This window comes from Pipra filicauda, unplaced genomic scaffold (assembly GCF_003945595.2).
Source record: "Pipra filicauda isolate LSUMZ 115617 unplaced genomic scaffold, ASM394559v2 scaffold449_size645428_pilon, whole genome shotgun sequence".
Lineage (NCBI taxonomy): Eukaryota > Metazoa > Chordata > Aves > Passeriformes > Pipridae > Pipra > Pipra filicauda.
The window spans coordinates 327,922-349,091 of NW_024104586.1; the positions used below are offsets into that span (position 1 = coordinate 327,922).

At 46.9% G+C, this 21,170-nt stretch overlaps 1 protein-coding gene across 6 annotated transcripts in view; it reads left to right on the plus strand.

The window, feature by feature from the left end:
* Nucleotides 1-21,170, plus strand: part of MICU1 (mitochondrial calcium uptake 1) — an 86,102-nt gene that overhangs the window by 8,985 nt on the left and 55,947 nt on the right. For all 6 annotated transcript variants that reach the window (XM_027711036.2, XM_039385913.1, XM_039385912.1 and 3 more), the window contains 3 exons: nt 1,362-1,565; nt 10,863-11,040; nt 16,878-17,040. In XM_027711036.2, coding sequence (XP_027566837.2) covers nt 1,363-1,565; nt 10,863-11,040; nt 16,878-17,040 — 544 coding nt within the window. In that variant the 5' untranslated portion in view covers nt 1,362. The remainder of the gene's footprint in view (nt 1-1,361; nt 1,566-10,862; nt 11,041-16,877; nt 17,041-21,170) is intronic.

A 21,170-nucleotide genomic window follows, 5' to 3' on the forward strand; every position in this document is an offset into this window, starting at 1 on the left:
TAAAATCTTAATTTTAAACATATTTATTTAAAAAGAGTAAACAGAATGATAAGGCTGATTTTAAGAAGTGTACAGATGAATATCTATGGATATTGATATTCAATGGATGCTGTTCAGGTGGATTTGCTGTGGGTACCAGAGTTTGTGGTGTTTGCCCATAAACCAGGGGGGGGATGGACAGACAGCCTGTGGCTTTGCAAAAGCAATTGGGAACCAACAGAACTGACTTGATTTTTGTATCCAGTGGTTATTTGCTGGCTGGGAATGTGCAAGTAGAATGGCAGGAACAGGGAATAAAAGGAAAATATTGGGCTGCTGCTCCTCTTCTCTGTGTTTTTACTGGCCTTGGGAATTCCTTTACCATTCTGTTCCCAGTCTTAAGGCTGACCCCCACAGCTGGAAAAATTGAATTTGCCTCCGTTAGAAATAAACCCTTTATTTCACTAAAGGATGTGGCACATTTTCTTTCCAAAGGCATCGTTTGCCCTCTTCTGAGCAACCAGAATTGCTTTGCCTCCTGCAGCTGGTGTGTGCTGAGGTGACATTTCTGTGGTTCTGATTTCCCCATTGTAATTATGTTTAGATTTGTAGCTCTGGTTTCCCATTTGTCTCTGTTCCGGGATATGGATTGTACTTTACAAGTTTTGACACTTTGAAACTTGCCTTGTACATACAGTTGAATATAAATGTTTTGCTCCAGGCGAGCTAAAAGAGTGATTCAAGAACAGTAGGGTTTTCTTAGGGAGATTTAAAACGCCTGGGTTGGGTTTTGCTTGGTAGGTTTGCCTGTTATTTGGCTTAATCTGCCTTTTAAAATCCAGCTGTGACTTTCCCTCTGGCCAAATGGGGCTCTTCTCTGCTGTAGTTGCTTCTCAGGTCTACCTGCATCTTCCATGCCTTGGCACTAGAGAGAGACTGAAAATATTTCATGGCATCATGGAATGGTTTGGGTTAGAGGGACCTTATACTGATCCAGTGCCACCCCCTGCCGTGGGCAGGGACACCTCCCACTGTCCCAGGTTGCTCCAAGCCCCGTCCAACCTGGCCTTGGACACTTCCAGGGGTCCAGGGGCAGCCACAACCTCCGTGGGCAAGAGAGATTCCCTCTTGGTGACTGTGCTGGGGAAAGGCTGGGGAGGAGTAATTTGAATAATGCTGGTAAGTAGTGGGGACGTGTCAGCCGGGCGTGTGCCAATACCTGACACTCATAATGTGCTGTTAATTAGATTACCTGCCTGTTTCAGAACAGGTGATGAACACCTGTGACAGTTATTTTCTGAAACTGTGCCGATTTTTTAGGAGATCCCACACTGTAGACACTGCCTTGCTTTCCCTTTGCCTGACCCGTGTCTCCCTTGCAGGATGCTCCGGGGTCGGTTCCTGCCCGTGGCCGCGGGGCTGGCGGCCGTGTCCGTGTCACGGCGTCACCCTGGCACAGCCCAGCACCCTGGCACAGCCCAGCACCCTGGCACAGCCCAGCACCCTGCTGTCAGCCGTAGGCTCATGGTGGCAGCTTTCATCGGCGCGACTGCGGCCACAGCCGGCGCCAGGTTCCTTTGGCAGAGGTAACAAATGTCCAGTTTAATTTATTTTGTGCCTGTGGTAAGTACCTGCACGTGGGGAGACTCTGCAGAATTTGCGTTATTCACACAATGTGCCGACCTGGGAGGGACCCACGAGGATCATCGAGTCCAACCCTCAGCCCTGCAGAGGCCCATCCCCAAGAGTCACCCCATGTGCCTGAGGGATCATCCAAACGCTTCTTGAGCTCTGGCAGCCTTGGGGCCGTGCCCACCGCCCTGGGGAGCCTGGTCAGTGCCCAAAAACATCTTTCTAAGATCCAACCTGAACCTCTCCTGACACAACTCCAGGCCATTCCCTCGGGTCCCCCCGGAGCAGAGCTCAGTCCCTGCCCCTCCTCTGCCCCTGCCCAGGCAGTTGGAACTGCACTGAGGTCTCCTCTCAGTCTCCTCCAGCTGAACACACCAGGCACCCTCAGCCACTCCTCACGTGGTTTCCCCTCCTGGCCCTTCCCCATCTCCCTTTGGATGCTTTCTGGTGTTGCTTGTCCTGCTCCTGCTGCGTGGCAGGAGTGGCTGTCGGTGCCTCCCCAGAAGCTGCTCTGCTGTTGGGTGCAGTGAGAGCTGTGCAGAGCTCAGGGTGGAGGAGTTTTCTCACGTGGGCTCTTTGCCTTGCTGAGGTTTCCTGCCTGGTTTCCCCCAGGGTGGTGGTTTGTGGTGTTGTGCAGGGAGAAGCCTCTGCCTGCACAGCTTCAGGGGAGGGCTGTTTGAAGAGCACACCTGGCCAGGGTTTGCTGCTCTCGTGTTTTGTGTGTTCTGCTGACTGTTTGCTTCACATATGAAACATAGCAGGGGAGCTGAAGGGGACACCCTTTGGTGGGAAGGCAGCAGCACACAGGATTTGTGTGGATTTGAAGTCTGAGGACACCAGCTCATGGGCTGTGAGGCTCAGAGCTTGTTTCCATAACTGTGTGGAGAAGGGGGGTATTTGGGCTTATCTGAGGTGACCCCCACTGAACCTGTGCCACGTTTGAAAAAAATCAGGGACTCCCTTCTCTGCCCTCGTGGGAGCAGCAGTGTGACTGCTGTTAGAGTCGAACAATAAAGTGTTTGTGGAAAAGCTGTGTCATTTTCCTTCTAATATTCAGTGGTTTGTTGCTGGCTCTCTGCTCACCTGTGGCTGGAAGGCTCTGGTTTTAATGCAGTGGGGAAAGGTGATGGGAGCTGTTCTGGCTGTTCCTGGAGCTGTCAAACCCGGGGATCTGCTGAAAGGAGTTGCTCAGGCAGAGGGAGAACACAGTGATCCAGCACAGTTTTATGCTGTGTTTTGCTAATAACCTGCACTGATGCAGTACCTCTTTATCCCCAGAGTGCCTCTGTGGGAATGGGCAGGATAACACCCCTTTTCCAGCAGGGTTTTTCCACTTAAAACACCCTCAGCATGCTCATGAAGTAGGCAGGACATTGTGTTCTACGTAAAGCTGTCCCGGGGGCACGGAGTTAATAACTCCTTCCTGTAGCACGATCCCCCCCTGCTTTTAAAACCAGGTTTTAGGTGATGTTTTTATCAGGAGGAAGGTGCTTCTGCAGGAGGAAGCTGCTGGTGGTATGTGCAGTGCTAGGTCAGGGTGTTTTCAGGGAGGGAGTTTTGGCTGCTGGAGTACTTGGCTGTTCCTTGGAGGCCCCTGAGCACTGACCAGGCTTGACCTCGCTCAGCTAAAAGCTGATAGACATCAGTCAAAGGAGACCCTGTCCTTATCAGTCTGGAGAGATTGACTCGCTGTTATGATTTGTTTTTCCTTTCCTCGCTCTGTCTCCTTTGTCTTTATAAATCTGTAAAGCACTGAACAGAATTGTACAGACTTTCAAGTATTCCTTTCCTGTATGAGCCATGAAATAAATCCACTATGTTGGCAACTGTAAAATAAAAGTGCACCCAAGATTACAGTATTAATTTAATTACTTGGCATGAATAAGAAGAGGAACAAAACTGATATGTTGATGTAGAAAATTCTTCAAAATGACACCTGTGGAGGTTTTAAATGGACTTTTGATTCAGCATTTTAGCTGTGTTCAAAGAGATGAGGCATGAACTGTAAATTTCCTTTGTCTTTCCCAATATATAAATTAGGTGATTAGTAGAGTTTAAGTGTAATCATGAGTGAATACAGGATGTTTGTAATGACATCCTGAGTTATTCAGGTAGTTACATTCTGAGTTAGTTATTGCTACTTCCTGTACCTAATTAGTTATAACAGGTAAATATGTGAATATTTCTTTATAGTAAAGGTGTAATAGGCCAAATCAAGAAGCAGTTGAATATTTTATGTTTCTTGGGCCAGATAAGTAGATGATGCAGAGTTTGAGGAAGAGCAGTAATTAAAGGATTAGTACGGTGGGGCCTGTATAGGAACTTGCCCTTTCCACTGTTTGGTGTGAAGGAAGACAGGACTTCCCAGGTGGGGGCTGTCACTGCAGCCTGGAACCACTGTGTTCCACAGGGAGTCTGTAGGATGTGGGAGCAACAGCAGCAAAAGCCAGTGCTGGGGTAAGGAAGCCCACACAAAGGTAGAGGAGAAATCAAGGCTTGAGAAGATAAATATGGAAAAAGTCATGTATGGGTTTATGGTGCAAGATAGGACAGACTTAGTTTGGGTCTTCCGAAGGTGGGAGGTGGGTTGGTGGAGATCTTCACGTTTGGTTCATTGCAGGCAAGGTTTGTTGCCTTGCTTTTCCTCCAGGAAGTCCTGCTGCCTGCTTTTTGGGGGAATCTGGATAATTATGCAACAGGAGTAGCTAATGCTGCTCTGTTTTCCCGTGGCAAGGAATGCTTGAGCAGTGCAAATGGCTGAGCTCAGAAGACTAATGAAGTTCACCCTTCCTCAGCAATAACTTAAACTCTGAGGATTTCCAGCTGGCAATAAAAACAATTAGGTATGTGGGCACTGGTATAATGAACTGAATTAATTAATTGAAATAAATCTTGGTGCAGTCATTGGCCAGTCTGAGGCACTAATGTATGACAAGTACTGAACCTCACAGTCTGTGGCAAGTTCAATGTTTATAAAAAATATTGTGTTAGTGATCCTCGTGTAAAACTTGTGCTCTGTAGCTCCTAATGCCTGTTTGGAGTGTTGGGAAATGGCTGTAGATATTTATGGCACAACCCTTCCTGGCTGAATCTGTGGGCAGGTTCTGAAAGCACTTAAACTGGCATTTCAGTGCTGAAGCTGGTTGATCAATCTGGTACTGAGTGCAACAAGGGAGCAGAGGCACAGAAGGACCTCTGTAAGCAGAGTCTTACCAGTGCTCTTCCTGATGGACTGGGAGTATTTAGTTTATTTTAGTATTTAGCTGAATTTGTTATCCTTCTGTGAATGTATTAGTGGTAAGAATAAAGGCAAGACGCTTGTGTTGCTCTGGAAGTTGCTTAACAACAAGTTCCTTTCCTACCGAAGTATTTTGTGTCTTCCTCTCTTCCTCCATCCCTCTCTCCTTACCTGGGGGGGTTCACCTGGAGAAGAGAAGGCTCCAGGGACACTTTAGAGCCCCTTCCAGGGCCTAAAGGGGTTCCAGGAGAGCTGGAGAGGGACTGGGGACAAGGGATGGAGGGACAGGACAAGGGGGAATGGCTTCCCACTGCCAGAGGGCAGGGATAGATGGGATATTGGGAAGAAACTCTTCCAACTCTTCCCTGTGAGGGTGGGCAGGCCCTGGCCCAGGTTGCCCAGAGAAGCTGTGGCTGCCCCTGGATCCCTGGAAGTGCCCAAGGCCAGGTTGGACGGGACTTGGAACAACCTGGGCTGGTGGAAGGTGTCCCTGCCCATGGCAGGGGGCAGAATGAGATGGGATTTAAGGTCCCTCCCAACCCAAGCCATTCTAGGATTCTATAACTCTGTTTAAGAATGCATTACTTTTTTGTATCAGTGTCCTTGGGGCTTTAGAGTAATTTGCTTAGAATACATTTTTTATGGCAGAATTTCTGGAAATGCCTTGCGCCAGCTGAAACTGAGACTTTAAAAATCTTTATTCTAGTAAAACAAAGGAAACCACATAAATCATAGTCAGGAGGGGAGAAACCTGTTTTCTAGCTGTAGATGTGTCAGGTACTACTTAACCTAATGTAGGAGAGAAAAGATGAAAAATTGGAGGTATTATCCATGTGAGATTATTTTTATTTTTAGACCTCTGCTGCATGGCAGGGGGTTGGAACTAGATGATCTTTAAGGTCCCTTCCAACCCCAACCATTGTGTGATTCTATGATTTATTTTTTTAATTCTTTGTGAAAGGTGACAGACTCAAGAAACCATCCTTAGGATTGCTGTGCTGAGGGGTTTTTCCCTAAGGCTTCAAGACACACTGATCCAGGAGTGGTGTCTTTAAAGAAGGTGCTTTTGGCTTCATAGTGTTTTTTTTCCATGGACATTGGGAAAGGAAGGAATCAGATGCTGGGGGCATGGCCCCAGTGTGGTGAGCTCTGTTTGGAAATGAAAGCAGCGTCTCCTGGATTAAATTACAGATTTATAGTTTGCAAGGATGTTGGGGCAATGCCAGGGTGCCTCCAGTGTGTGTCGTTGGGGCTGACAGCCTTTGTGGAGCAACTGTTTTCCTCTGCAGGCTATCAGGGAGTCAGCTCTAAGGAGCAGAGTGTTATCCCACGGGAGACTGATCCAAACCATCAGGTTCACCTTCTCCAGAGCTGTTCCCCTGGGGGCTGGAGCACAGCTCCTCACGCCCACGGGCTGTGCCTCAACTGGGCTGTGGTGGAGGAGAGTGGGAGACACGGGCTGCTCTGCTGCCAGGGCAGGGCTGGGGGCCTCCCAGCTGCTCCTGGCAGGCAGCTGTGCCACCTATTTATAGCAATTAGCTGGTGATGGAGGGGGCAGCGAGGGGATAAATCCTCCCGTGTCCCCCCTCCTCAGCGTTCAGTGCTCTCTGCACACACACAGGTGTGGCTGTGTGGGTATGGATGCACAGGCTTCTCCCCCTGTCCCACTGTGTTCATCTCTTCCCTCATGATGGCCTTGACCATGTCCTGCCTCTTGTCCTGTCCTCGCTGGACCAAGAGAACAGTCCCACAGCAGCTGGTTTATATAAATTACAGTTACCTCACCTTCCTCTTTTCCATCTTTCTTGGAGCAATCTGATTTACTTAGGTCAGTTTTTCCCATAGTTTGTTCTGGACCCTTAACCATTCCTGCTGTTCCCTGTTGGATCTTCTCCAGCTGGTCCAGCTCTTCCTAGGAGTGCATGTCAGTGGCTGAAGGCACTTTCTGTGGGGATGTTCCTGCTGCTGGCTGGGGTGGAAGGAAGGATATGAGCATCTCAAGGACTACACTGCTGTCTCCTTATGTTCTTGGACCTATTTTAGGCTGTGACTGGTACCCAGAGCTGTCTCCTCAATCTGATTGTTCGTGTTCCTCTCCGGAATGATTTTAATTTTGGTGTGTTCATTGCAGTTCTTGCCAGAAATTCATTGTGACAGTTTATGTCAGTGTTGGGTACGTGAAAGGTGAGGAGGGAAGCAAAATAGTCAAGAGTCCTGTGAGTGGGGTGACACCCTGAAAAATTAGGTTGTGGCTCATCATAATCTCTGTTTAATTTCTTTTTAAAGTTTCAGGCAGATAATTTGCTGAATGTGGCTGAGCTGAGGATGAGACAGAGCTCCTCACTGAAAGTTCTCCTGATCCCTGGAGGTTGCCTGTTTTTATGAATGTAGTGTCCAAACTTGCTTTTGCATTTCAATATGAAAACCCTGAAGTCTTAAGTGGCTTTTGAACCTCGCTTGGATGTCTCCAGATGTTTACATACAGGGAGAGTGGCAACTCTGAGTCAACTGAGGAATGTGTGTCAGGCAGGATTCCTCCCTCCTGCTTCTTGTTTGGTGCCAGTGGCTTTGCTGTCTCCTGGGTGCCCAATTTGTTGTTAGATCTCCTACATTTCCTTCTGAGACTAAACAGCAACTGATAGCTGAGTACTTTTCTGCTGCCCTCAGTATGAGGATAACTGAGCACTGTGGTCTCTGCCACGAAGCTTTGTGATTTGTTTGCACACTGTTCTGCTTCTGTCATTCGAAGGAGAAAAATCCTTTCAAGTCAGGGATTGGGATTTCTCTAATTGGAAGACCTGCAACTGTGCAGTGTTGTGCCAGTGCCTGGTGTGAGTCCCAGGATCCTTTGTGGAGGTACATCCTATGGTTGCATGTTCCTGGCTTTCTTACAGAACGATTGGCTAAGTGAGAATTTAGCATTGTAGTCCTCTGTGGTTGCTCTGTGTGTTTTTGGGGGGGATGATGAACCTAATCTCACACTTGATTGTTGGTTTTCTCCAAGGATTTAAAGAAAATGTTGCTAAGTGGGTGGGAAATAGGCTTTGGTTCAAATTCAGTTCACTGAGGGAGGGGGAGAACCTGAAGAGACCAGGATGGCTGAAGCTTGGCAGTAGGATTGAGGATCCAGGGCAGGGTCTCCGTGGGGACAGGAGTCTGGCAGCTGCTCTGGGCACACAGTGAAGGGACTCTTTGTGTTTCCATTTCCCTCTCGTGCAGAAGCTGTAGCACCAGGCATTCCCTTGGAAAGTCAGCCTCATCAAGGAAAGGAGGTGGAGTGTCTTCACTTGCTGATGGAAGTCCAGCAGGGTGGATATTTCTGGAGCTATGGGCTCTTTTCCAGCCATACTCTGACATCTGCACTGAAAGACTTTATGTGGGCACAGGATGGAAGTTGCAGTTGTTGGAAACCAAGGATTTCAACAGAGGCTGGTGGTGCAGGATGTCAAATACACAGAGGAGTAGGTACACAGAGAGCAGCTCCTTCAATGGTTAGTTCAGTGAGTAGTTTGGACTGTGGCCTGGAGGGGAGGAGTAGCTGGTTAAAACCTTGTTTGAGAAGTAGCCTACAAACTCAGCCTTGATTCTCAGAGCTCGTTTTCCTGTGTGCTGGGATGGTGGTGTGACTGTAGAGCAGAGTTAATTACCTGGATAAACCAGAGGGGGGAAAAAGCTGACTGTACTCAAACAGCCTACGTCTGTATTGCTGCAGCCAACTGGCTTGACAGAGTGATGGATTGAAGGAATGCGTAGGATTTGCTGAAAATGTTTGATTTTCAATTCCATCCAGCCCTTCCCTGGTTTGCTAGCTGTCACTCAAGCATTACAGGAGCAAATCTTTCCTGATACAGCTTCTCAGCACGTTCTGTATGGAATAGCTTGGTTGTGTAGATAAGCAATTGATTTTCTACTGCTTTTCTGTCCCCTCTTCCCTCAGAGCTACTTGAGACTGGTGCCCTCCCTGCACAAGGGCTTTCCATGGCAGTGCTGCTGGTGTAGCCTCAGCTGGCAACAGCTTATTCCAGCAAACTGTGTATCAGCCAAAACCACAGCTCCTCCAGGATGTGCCAGTGCTGATTAAACTTTCAGGAAGGGCTTCAGTAGAGGTGCCAGCGTGGACTTCATGCTCCCAGAGACAGATCAGCTGCCTGACTCTTCTGGGGAAATAATTTCCCTGTCTTAGGATACTTGTGGAGGACCCAGGATTGGATCCTGTCTCTGAAAGTTTGGTTCAGTGGGCGTCTTAAAGGTGGTGCTTTGCCGTGAGACTTACAGAAATATATTGGCAAATTGAGGCTCAGGACCTTTTCAGAAAGGAAAGACTGGTGTGTAAGACTCCATTATTTTGGAAAAGGCAGGATTAGTGCTGCTCTTCACCCAGCACTCGTGTATTTTATTACCTCAAACCCTTGTGATGGAGCTGTTTTCTGGCCCAGTGTGGACTAGAAACCTCTGAACCCCTATTTGAGCTGATCCCTTCCAGTCCACACCATTCCATGAGTATTAAAGTGTTTGCTTTCCACCAGTGTACTGTGACTGTTAGTGAATTGACAATTGGGTGCTGGTGAGGAGTGAGTTGTCTTTTGTTTTGGCAGCATTTAAATTAATTGGAGGAGCACCTACCATAATTTCTCCTTCTTGGAACCTGATGTGCTGAGATTGCTGCAAGCTGTGGAAGGTGTTCCTGCCCATGGCAGGGGGTTGGAATGAGATGATCTTTGAGGCCCCTTCCAACCCAAACCATTCCATGATTCTGTGATTTCTGGGGAGACAGACACAGACTCTTTTCTGTGCATTTTACATACCACATCTGTGTTTTCCAGGAAACTGGTAGGATGAATTAAGTGTAGCCTTTTGCTTAGAGCTTGGGGGACTTGAAAAAAATCTTGGATTGATTTTGTTTTTCTCCCAAGGCAGCCCTTTTGGAATAAACTCACACAGCTGTAAATGACCACATTCATAGTTCCAGGGAGTACCAAAGTGGCTAAGGAGAGGCTCCTCAGTGTGTGTGAGCCCCATACACTGTGATTAGTCCAAAATAAATCACCAGGAATGCAAAGTAAATGCAGCTTTGCTTAAATTACAGGCAGGCTGGGATGTTTCCCTGAGCTGAGACTTTCCCTGAGAGTTTTAGAAAGAGAAATAACTTTGTCAAACTGTTGGCTTTGTTAGTTGTGACATGTTAGCAGATCCTCAGAGATTATAATTTCAGTGATGTTAATGTGGCCTGAGCTCTGGCTGGTTCCAAACTGCTTTACAAGTAAAGCATAGGAAAGCCAGAGCATTGTTTCGCTTAGGGATTTATCCTGCTTTTTATTTAATCACCCTGTTGCCAGTTGCAGTTCTGGGAGTTGCTCCTGACTTTGAGTGATTTTGAGTGTTGAGTCTTGGTCTGTGAACAGAGTTGCCTGAAGATCTTTGTGTTTGAACAACAAGGGAAAAAGGGGTCCTGTGCTCTGCCGGTTTTATTTCTTCCTTGAGGATAAACAAGTCCAGTTTTGTTGTCACAAATCCTGTAGTACTGGAGTTTAGAAGAGTCATTGGTGGAAGAAGGAAATAAAACAGCCTGTCAAGCGCTGGAGATAGAAAATAAATCAGCTGAGCTGAAACAAAGGTGCTGTTCGTCCTGAATCCTGCAGTGCTGGTGGTAAAACACACTTCTGTCGCTTTGAGTATCTTCTTGGGGGGAAGCAGAGGTAGAATTCAGTGCTAGAGGGGGCATGATATGCCCTTCCCAGTGTTTCTTGCGTGTGTACTTTTTGGGAGAGGGTGCAATAATCCACAGAGTGGTTTGCTCTGGCGTTCTCGGACTGGGAAAATGTACTGGAATTATTAGTTTGGGTTCTGGCGTGGGGTGGAGGTTTGGTTACAACAGGTATTCCAAGGGGGCTGATCCCTCCTTTGCAGTCCCACACTGAGGTGTCCCCAGTGTTTCATTCAGGTGGAGCCTGGCAGGACCATCTGGGCGACCCCAACTGTTCCCTGACCTGACGTTTTCTTTCCCCCACTGCAGGGCCTACGCAGAAGAGTCCTCAGTGAAGCACGGCCCGAGGGCAGAGCCAGGGGACAAGGGGAAGCAGGAGGAGGAGGAGGAGAGCAGCAGTGAGGGCAGGAAGGCAGTCGCATCGGGCGAGGAGGAGGCGCAGCCGGAAGGGAAGAAGAAGAAACGTTCCGGGTTCAGGGATCGTAAGGTACCAAACGTGGCCCTGTTACACCTGCGGCTGCTCCCAGGGGGAAAACTCCCTCTGTGCTTGTCTTTATTTCCTTGCTGTTTGGGGAACTTGCTTTCTTGGCGTGCTGCCGTGGGTTTTCTTTAGGGTGAACCTTGTTTATTTGGAAAGCACAGTACACTGATCCTCTGAAATGGGGACCTCCATTCCCATCTCCAGTGGGATGTCCAAGAAGTGGCTTGCTGATGATAATCAAGGCTCCTGCCTTGATGGCTTTTGGGATGGTGCATAAAAAGTAGGGGACTGGTGCCAAAGCTTTTAAACCATCTGAGACATCCAGCATGTATATCTCTGAGTCCATCCCTTTGTCTGGGAATATGCAGTAGGAAGAAGTAGAGGATGAATTTTTCCTTTAATTATTCCATGTAAATGTAGTTGTTGAAATACAGCCTCACTCCCTGTTTGTGATTAGTCCTGGCTCTCTCTCAACTCTTATGCCAATTCAATTTTCAGATCAGACACATTTTCATGAGGAGGAAAGCTTGAGTAATAAACTGTATTGTCATCTTGTGACCTGCCTTCACTCTTGGGTAATTCTGAGAGCCTTGGGCTCCTCAGAGCTGTCTGACAACTAGTTTGGTGCTATCTGTAACCACTGTTATTACAGGATATAAGATATCAGAGAGTCCTGCAACTGGGAACTGGCAGACAAGAGTACTTTATTTTTTAAACCTGTCTGGATGTCGGTTTTATTGGGCTGTGGTGGATGATTTAATATCTTTGCAGCGCCAAAGAGGAGAAAGGAATTTTGATGAGCATCTACTCCCATTCTGTATGATTTGCTTCTGATAATTATTTTTAAATCCATATCCTGGAGGCTGCATCTCATTAGCTGTTAAATTGTGGATGGTCCTATATAATGGCTTTAACAGCCTTTCACGAAAAATTAAGAGGTGTTTTGTTTGAAGTTGCTGAATCATTTTCGGTTCCTGGCTAGAGTAGGTTACACAACTTGAGATTTCAAGTGCCATGTGGTATTTGGGGCTGCAAACTCTCCCCTGTTGTGACATGCTGGTGGCAACTCAGTGAAGTTATGTTGTAAGATACTGTGCTGAGGCTTTCAGGAGTGCCCAGGAGTGTGGGTTCTTCCACTGATTTTGGTGGCAGCGGGGTGTCAGGGGCTCTGACAGCCTCAGCTCTTGCCAGTACCACTCAAGAAAAGCAGGTCATTGGGTTTTTTTCCAGTGTCAGCAGATGGAGGCAGGTTGCAAAGAGCGAACCACAATCCACCCTCACCCACACTCTTGTTTTTGATTCTCTGGGTGTAAAGATTGATTTTTGTCCTAGTGGCTGGTTGCTGCTGGCTGGGCAAGCCAGAGACAGTGTGTTTGCAGGCGAGGGCTGTTGTTCTGGGTGTTAGAGATGTGTCTGTGCTGACCAGCTCTTTCCTTCCCAAGCTGGGCAGGGAGGAATATGGCCACACTTTCCAAATGAGACACGAGCCAGGCATTCCCAAAAGGTCCAGTGGGAATGGTGTGTGGTCTGGATCCCCCCTCAGTCCCACCTGCCTTCCTCCTGCGGCACTGAGCTCGGGAGCAGCCATTCCTCTGGGGAGAGCACTGTTTAAAACTGACCTCCTCATCCTTTTGCCAACACAAGCCTTTTCTCCTCGGCCTGCAGACTGAATGTGCCTTCTGTGACCTGAATGCCAGTGTTGCTTGTGCCTCCTCCCAAGCAGGATGTGCCAGGCAGTCTCCCAGGTGCAGGTTCCGCGTTTGAGCAGCTCCACTGTGGGCTCAGTGTTTGCTCAGCAGTTGCTCTGGTGAGTCACCTCAGGAGGAATGTTTGAATGTGGCCAGCTCAGATGGCAGAGGAAGGTGTGCCCCTGCTCCTGACTCAAAATCAGGGCTGCTCCCAGGATGTGCTGCTCCCCTAGTAGTAAATTGTGTAGCACGTAGGGAATTCTTGACTCTTCTTATACGTTTAAAAACACCACCACCCACAGTGAAAACCCTTTCCAACTCTTCCCATAATTAATTGAAAATAGTGTGGGATTTTCCTTGCGGAAAAAATTAAGCCTAATTGCAAGTGTTTAACACTTGTTTGTTATCCCAGTGTTGCTTTTAATGAAGCTGATGATTAGTGGTGAAGTAATAAATTAAGTTTGACACTGCTGTTTTAGGTAGTGATCCAGGGAAGGGGAAGTTGAGATATAAACCCCTCAGCAAGTGTTGAGGTCTTGTGTGGATGGTTCCAGGCACGTGTTGTCTATGCAGTGGGTAGGGTAGGAAAGGAAAAGATTTACTTGAGTGCCTGTATGGTTTGAAGGCTAATGAGCTGTAATGTATGGTGTGGGCAGGCTGATGTGTTAATTAACTTGCTAAAAGTGTTTGCATGCAGCATTAGGGCTGCTTTATCAAGATGCACTTGCAGTGTTTGGGTCCTGCAGGTATGTTGCCTTGGGGTGTTAGTCATGCTGAGCCTTCATTTGGTTGTGCATCACAATGGGAAACACAAAGAAAATGAATCCTAATTAATTTACCCTGCTAAGATGTGTGCTGTTGCATGGTCAGGGAGGCCCCTCGATGCTCTGGAAGTGCATTGAGATGTTAATTTAGAGCTTTATTTTCATGTCAGCATAGGATTAAGGGGTTTTTCCCTTTTAACCTGAGGTGTTTAGCATAAACATTGATAGTCTCAACAGCAGCTTCCCTCTTGTAGAGCAGCAGGGATTACTTGTTCCTCTCTCTCCTCCAGTACATGCTCTACTACTAAATGCCAAAAAGGGACTTCTCCCTCTGAATCACATTATGTTTCTGGAGGTGCCTGATTCTGTGAGGCTGCAGTTCTGGGGGCAGATGAGAATTTTTTGGCTAGTCCTCATTGAGTCCAGGACTCATGTACTGGGGGAAGGTGAGAGGTCATGGGAGGAGACACTTGCCTGGGATGATTTTATGTCCAGATTGTTTTGAAGTAGTGCAAAAACCCCTCTCAAATGGTGGTGTGTGCACCCAAATACATGGGCTCTTATCTCCACATGGGATCAGGCCACCCATATCATCACCCACTTCATGTTCAGCACCCAGTCTTGAGTAAGTGAGCTGTTTTTATTTGCAGCATCTTGGCTGTTCCCTTCTTGACCTGGCTTTGTGTTCCATCCAGTCTTGAAGTCAGAGGGATGGGCTGTAGCATATTTGTCAGGTTTTGCCAGCTGATTAGCTCATGTCAGAAAATGATGTAACTGTGAGTTCAGCTGCGGGCAAAGGGAAGGAGTGGGGGCTGCATCTGTTCCCTTCTTGTGGGGAAGCCCGTGGAAGAAGTGGGATTTGGGTTGTAATGAAAGCAACCTGTGAGATGCTAAAAAGCAGTTTAGATTCTACTTTTTTGGTCTAGATTATGCTGCAAGCTGAGACTTGTTTTTGAGCCTGTGTTGTTAGTAAGCTGTCGGTGCTTTGGGAGCCAGGTGTGGCTTTTGAGCAACAGACTGTGACCCTTCCTGGTCTAGAGCTGCATATTCAAAATTGCATCCCCATGAGTGCCTGGCAGTCATCCAAGTCATCCTCAGGAGTACCTATGGATAGAGGACAGGATGGCACATGGTTCAGGACAGGACTGTAAATGGACTCTCCACTTCTTGTGATGGTTCTGGTGGACTCGAGGGTGCAGCATGGATCTGAGTGGGCAGTCAAAGCAAAATGTGGACTGCTTAACAGTCATAGAGCAGGGGCCCTGGGGTTTGCCCTGAGCTTGGGATAAGGAAGAGGTGGCAGTGAAGTTGGTGGACTGGTGAGGAGGAGTCTCAGCAAGGCCCATACTCTCAACATGAGGAGAAAACACCTGACAGCAACAGGCCTGTCCGTAGCATCTTGACAAGGTCTTAAAATAGATACAGAGGGAAGATCCATGGTGGATGTGCAGCCAGGTGGGATAAAATAAAATACAGTTTTACTGGCAGAAACATTTCGGACTCGTGTCTCTGGTGCAGCAGTGGGGTTGTTGAGTAACAGAGGTGCAACCTGCCCAGCTGGGTTGAGGGGAAGCATTTGATCTTGCAAGTACCTTGCAAGAAATTTTTCCATAGGCTTGGAAAATTTGGCAGATGAGTTTTTTAGGTAGAAAGCAGGCTGTGTTGAAGGGGTGTCGTGGATGGAGGGGGCTGGTTGTGGTCTGTGGTGTCTGCTCTTGGCTCCAGTCTGGGGCTTGCTCGTTGGGTTTAGTTGTCTTGCTGGAAGGTAAAAATACCAGGCTGTTTCTGGCTGATTAAGGTGGGTGGAGTGTTATTCATGAGCTCAGGTCAGGAAGGAGTCAGATATGGGCCTGCAGCCACAAGTCAGATGATCACTTTGGTATAAGGAATTGCCTCCTGCCAGGTGGGAGCAGTAGACAAAGCCAGAAAGAGCTGGGAAAGTGGGTGTCATCTTCTACTGCAGTTCAGCTGATTGACAAAAACTTGTAACTTGGCAATAAAGCAATTGCCCTTGATCCAGTGCCCTTATCTTTAGAGAGCCCTGTGGACTGAAGCAATAAAAACCAGATAAGGTTTGTTGATTACAGGTGCAAAGGGCCTGGGGACAAAAACTTTCCCTGCAGGAAAGAGGGAACTGCCTCTAGTGGTTGACGCAAGGACATGTGAATTATGGAAAAGTCATGGTGATGCAGAGAAGAGTGGAAGGAATGCTTTAGGTGTTGTCACTGTGGATAATGTCATCTCCAGTTGCATTTGCTGGAGATCTGAGCTGGAATAAATATAGAGGAGAGGCTTTGCTTTCCCCTAGTTACTTTACCAGAACCTGACTTGGGGGATTAAAAACCTTTGACTTGTTCTAGCCTAGAAATAGGAAAAACTAGAGAGGGTGTTTTCTGTCTGATAAACATCAGGGTGAGGAAGTTGTTCAAGTTAAAGGACAAGGCTGAAACAGGCCCAAAGCCAGAAATGATCTACAGCTGCCTTGGCAGTACCCTTGATCTTGCTGTTCTCTTCCAGCACATCATTGGTAGGGTTTTTTTTTCTTCTGTGGCTCTTGGCCAGAAGTGCTGAAGGTTTCAAGTACATTATGGACTGTTAAACATGGCATATGATGCAGGAATAAAAAGCTGAAGTAAGGAGGAAAGTTTTCTTCTCTAATACATGATGGAGTGTAGGTCTTTTTGTGCCTTTTTCCTCCCTTGTGGCCTTTTGATGTGATTTTGTTTAGAAAAGCTTTGATTAATTCCAGTTGTGCGTTGGGGGAGCTGGTTCTAGGTACAAAATAATCATTACTGGCAGAGTTAGCAAGAGGCAGATTGGTGGGGAGAAGAGGACTGAGTTTCCGTGGAATTCTGCCAGCGTGATAGAAAAGAGGAAAAAATGAGATTGGGTGACTGAGCAGCCAGCTGCAGCTCTGAGTAGTTTTTTCCAACACTCTGCTTGAAAGTAAAGGTTTCTCCCAGCTTTCCAAGGCTTTTTTCTCTTGCTTCACTTATTAATCACAAATCAAACCCTTCAACACTGTGGTTAAAACGTTGAGCTGCTTTAGATTCACAAATTCGATGCCAGCGCCTTTTTTTTTTTTCTTTTATGCTCATGTTTAAAAGCACCTTCGGGGATTTTGTTAATTTGTTTTTCCTGTGCCATGATGAAAAGTCTAAACTTATAAATAATAAAAGATTTGTAGTGTTTGTTCTTAGTCTGGGGACACCAGCAGCTCACGTGTCCAGTTTTCCTGGTGGTTCCAAGGCTTGTGAAGGAAACGCTGCTGAAAGGGTCGAGGGTTGTGCTGCTGCACACGACTTGTCCCGTGGCAAATCCCTCTGAGGACCGAGGGTCGGTGCTGGGGGAGGACACAGCACATCTAATGCTGGTTCCATTTCCTTTCCAGGTGATGGAATATGAGAACAGGATCAGAGCCTACTCCACGCCGGACAAGATCTTCAGATACTTCGCCACGTTGAAGGTGATCAACGAGCACGGGGAGTCGGAGGTTTTTATGACCCCACAGGACTTTGTGAGGTCCATAACACCCAATGAAAAACAGCCAGAGAGTAAGTGATGAGTGGGGGGTAATCTGGGGAACTAACACGCTCTGGTCTCTGCTTACCTGATCTTTAAACTTCCCAACTCTGAACCTGGCATTGCTAGGGCTAGGAAGCACCTCCTGAAGCTCTCTTTCCCATCTCTAAGCCCAAAATTAGCCTCTTCCCTTCCATGGTGCCTGCAATGCTGTTGCAGTGTAGCAGATCTGGTTGGTGTGAGCCTTAGAGAGCAGGTGGGATGCCTTTCTCCTATATTTAATAGGGAAAGATTACCTTGGACTGAAACATTTCAAGAACTGTTCATAAACCTGCAAAAGGAGGTTGCTTTGACAAGGGAAACCTTGGCAGTAAAAGTTGTACTCGATGATCTTAGAGGTCTTTTCCAACCCAAATGATTCTAAAGGGGTCCAGGCAGCTCCATGTGATGCTGCTGGCCAGGGTAGAGCTCATTTCTGCTGTCTTCAAATTCCCTGTGGATTGCAGGGAAGCAGATCAGCTGTGGGACCTCTGGGGATTTGGCAGGCAACAAGTGGGGGAGCAGACACTTTTTTCTTGTCTGGAAAACTGTGTCCTGAATATTTGGTGTTGGTGGGGTGGCAGGAGGATTTTGTCTGCGGTCTGTGTTGGAGGAGGTTCATGTTTTGGGCGAGATCATGTTCCTTGGTCTCCCGTGTTGTATCTCAAAGAATGAAACAGGCTTTTGTCAAATGAAAACTCCTCTCTTCGGGCATTAATGGAGAACTTCAGCCCCCAAATGCTAACTTTTTCAGTGTGGGGTTTATGTACAAACTGTGAAAGTGTTTTAAAATCTTACACGGCAGCTGCCAAATAAATACCATGTCCACTTGTCCTTAGGAAATAACAATATGAAGTCTGTGCAGGAGGGAAGAAAAAATAATCCTGATATTAATGTTAAAAGCATGTGGGTGAATTGATATTTAGGTTTTCATCAAGTCCTGGACATGGCTGTTGTTTCCATGTGAATTAATGGCTGTAGGTTATAATCTTGTCTATCTAAGGCTTCTTGAACTGGTGCTTGGAAAAGCAGCAGCACCTGTCAGGAAGCTTAAAAATAGAAAACATCCTGTGTTTCATTTCAACACATCTGACTCTTTTTTACTTCTTCCATGTATGTCCTTGGTGCATTTTAAGGTGTGTACAGAAAATAGGTGGAAGGGTGCTCAGCAAACACCTACTTTGGAAACAAGTGAAGGTGACTAATGGGAAATAATTTGTCAGTCTTAGCCACTCACTTCCCATTGTATTCCCGTTGTTATCCTGGCTGTTTAGATGGCCCCATGAAGCCTGGCACTGCCTTTAATTGCCTGCTAGCTGCCAGTCAGTGACACACAGCAGCTTGTAAGGGAAAAAAGTGGCCTTAGTGATCCTTAGGTGCTCTTGGCAAGTGGAGTGAGGTGGAAATGGATCTTTGGCTGCCCATCAGCTGGCACAGCAGGAGGGGTGGGCATCTGGGATCTTCTTGGTTGGAAAATCTGCCTTCAGGAGTGTCACTGTCATGGACTTGGTTCTGGACACAGCCACTGCTAAGATGGTTGTTCCTGTGCATTGTGACCATCACAGCAAATGGGGGTTTATTGCAGAATGAACAGTAGAAGAGTAAAACACTTATTGTTACAATAAAGTCAAACCAGCCATAACCTTGTTCCCAAACGTTTTTAAAGCTGGTAGTAAAAAACTAAAAGGGAAGATAGGTGTGATTTTTAAGACCAGAAATTGAAAACAAAGAGTGCTACCTGCTGGTGAGATGAGTTCTGTACTTTACATCCCTTTGGTACTTTTGACTCATAGGATAATCTAGGTTATAGATTAGTTGGGAAATGCTGGGGCTGCTTTCTCCCTGAGTCATGACATGGGTGTGCCCTCCACAGGGGCTGGAGTATCCCAGAAGCAGGGCAGGGGGTGCTCTGTGGGCTCAAGCTCCCAGTTGGAATTTCAGCAAGTAACTTCTTGTTAATGCATCTCCTGTTTTATGGAGAGAAAATACTGTGGGATATAAGTGATTTGGAGTAATGAGGGAGCTGAGTCCCTCTTGTATTTATTTTTAAACTGCTCATCTACTGTGAGGTACTGTGTGCCTGATTCTTTTTTATGGATTACTTTGGGGAAAGTTTGATTTATTGTCTATAAAGTATCAGCTTAATTCGAGCCTGTGTTTTGCTGGCTTGGGGAAAATGAATGCCAGTTCCTCAGCTCCTGGAGAATGCTTTCTCTGGTTCAGTCAAACTTCCTGCCATAGCTTTCCCAAGCAGGCAAGCTGTGCTTAGGGAATGACACGCTCTTGCTGAGTTTGGAACAGTCTGTCAGGATAAGCCAAAGAATGGCATTAAACCTGAAAGCTGCTTTAAACAAATAATTTCTTTATAAGTATCTGCAGAGTCCAAGCACCAACAGAAGCGTGGGTGGTGATTTCTGCTCCCTGCAGTCCTGTATTATTTTTTTCCTCCCACTCTCATACCCAAGAGATAACTTTGCTCCAAGGCTGGATGGGCAGGGATGGTTGCTTTGTACCTGGAGTTTCCTTGGTACCCCAACCAGCTGAAAATATTCTGTCTCTGGTGGGAAGGATCAAGATTCCCTTCCTTTCCCTGACTTTACCTGGGTCCATTCTGCATTGCTGTTTTCCTGGGGAAACTGAGGATTTTGGAGCATCCTTGACTAAGAAGGAGCTGTGTTGTGCTCAGCCAGTACCAGTTTTCTTAGGTTTTTTTGCAGTAAGGATTGAAAGAAGTAAGAAATATGTCATATCTCATCCCAGCACACTGTAACAAAGGCAGATTATACCCAAACCAGTCATGCTCTTCCATCCCAGTGTTAATCTCACTGGTTATCCCAAACTCATGCTGCGTGAAAGATGCCTTTCAGGATTCACCATGAAACGAGCAGGAGCTCTAATATCTGAACTCTTGGAAGGTTTTTCTGATGGTTTTTTTTCTTTTCTGCCTGCAAGAACCCCCAAACATGCTGCTGAAGCTCAGCCAGAAGCAGCAGCTGTGCCCCTGCAGCCTCTGTGCCCAGGGTGGTGTCGGAGGAGAGGAGCCGTGAAGGACGGGGCCGATGTCTGGTGGCTCGACCAGACTGTACAGTTTGGTTCTCGGGGTTGAAATGGCTTGTTTTCCATGTCTGGACTTCAAGAGCAGCTGGGCACAAGCTGGCTTCTGGGTTGGTGCAGTGCTTGAGTGATTATTTGTTGTTTTGAGTTAAGTTTGTGAAATATGGATCTGATCTGTAGAAGCAGCAGCCATGAGCTGTGACAAGCACTCACCTGGTGTGGTGGGGTGGGGAGGACTCCCTGGGCTTCTACAGATCCTTAAAATTACACAAAGTGTTCAACTGGGACATTAAGGATCTAGAAGGAAATTAGAGATGCTGAACTTGCCTCCTGGTTTGTTGATGGGGACTTACTTTTGTATTCTCTCCCAAGTGCATCTGCTGGAGGGGTCTTAAGGGAAAGGATGCAAGTGAGAGGTGACTCAGAGGAGGGGTTTTTTTGTCTGTGAAAATACATAATTCCTTGGCAAGAATCATCTTTGAGCCTGGTATGAGACCCCAGGAAAATAGCCAAGGATGAGCAAGCAAGAGGTGCATTTATATGTGTGTTTATGTGCTAAAACCCAAGTAATTAGGGCTTCCAGAATAGCTGACAGGTTGGTGTGGCTTACCAGGGGTGTTAGGAATGCACATCTCACAGGGAGACTGACTTGCCTGTTGGAGGAGGGGGAGATAGATGAGAGCAAAGTCCCCTGTTCCTTGAACAAAACAGTCCTGCACTGAAACACAAACCTGAGGCTGTCGTCCCCTGAGAAATCTCAGGCAGCTCATTGTTTGCTTGCAGATTACATTTTAAATTCAGAGGGGAAATACTCATACAAAAATCAGGAGCTGGGTTACAGCTCTGAAGGGGAAAACTTGCTCCAGCATTTTCTGCGCCACAACATGGCACATCACAAGCATGGTGAACAGGCTCTTCAGTCTTCATAATTAGCCCTTTTGTTCATCTGCTGGCAAGAACGAGTCCATGTTATATATTAAGCAGTGGGAAAGAAGCAGATCGTGAGTGAATGTTACCCAGATAGTGTGAAAAATCTGACAAGGATATCAAGACTGGAAGCAACTGAAAA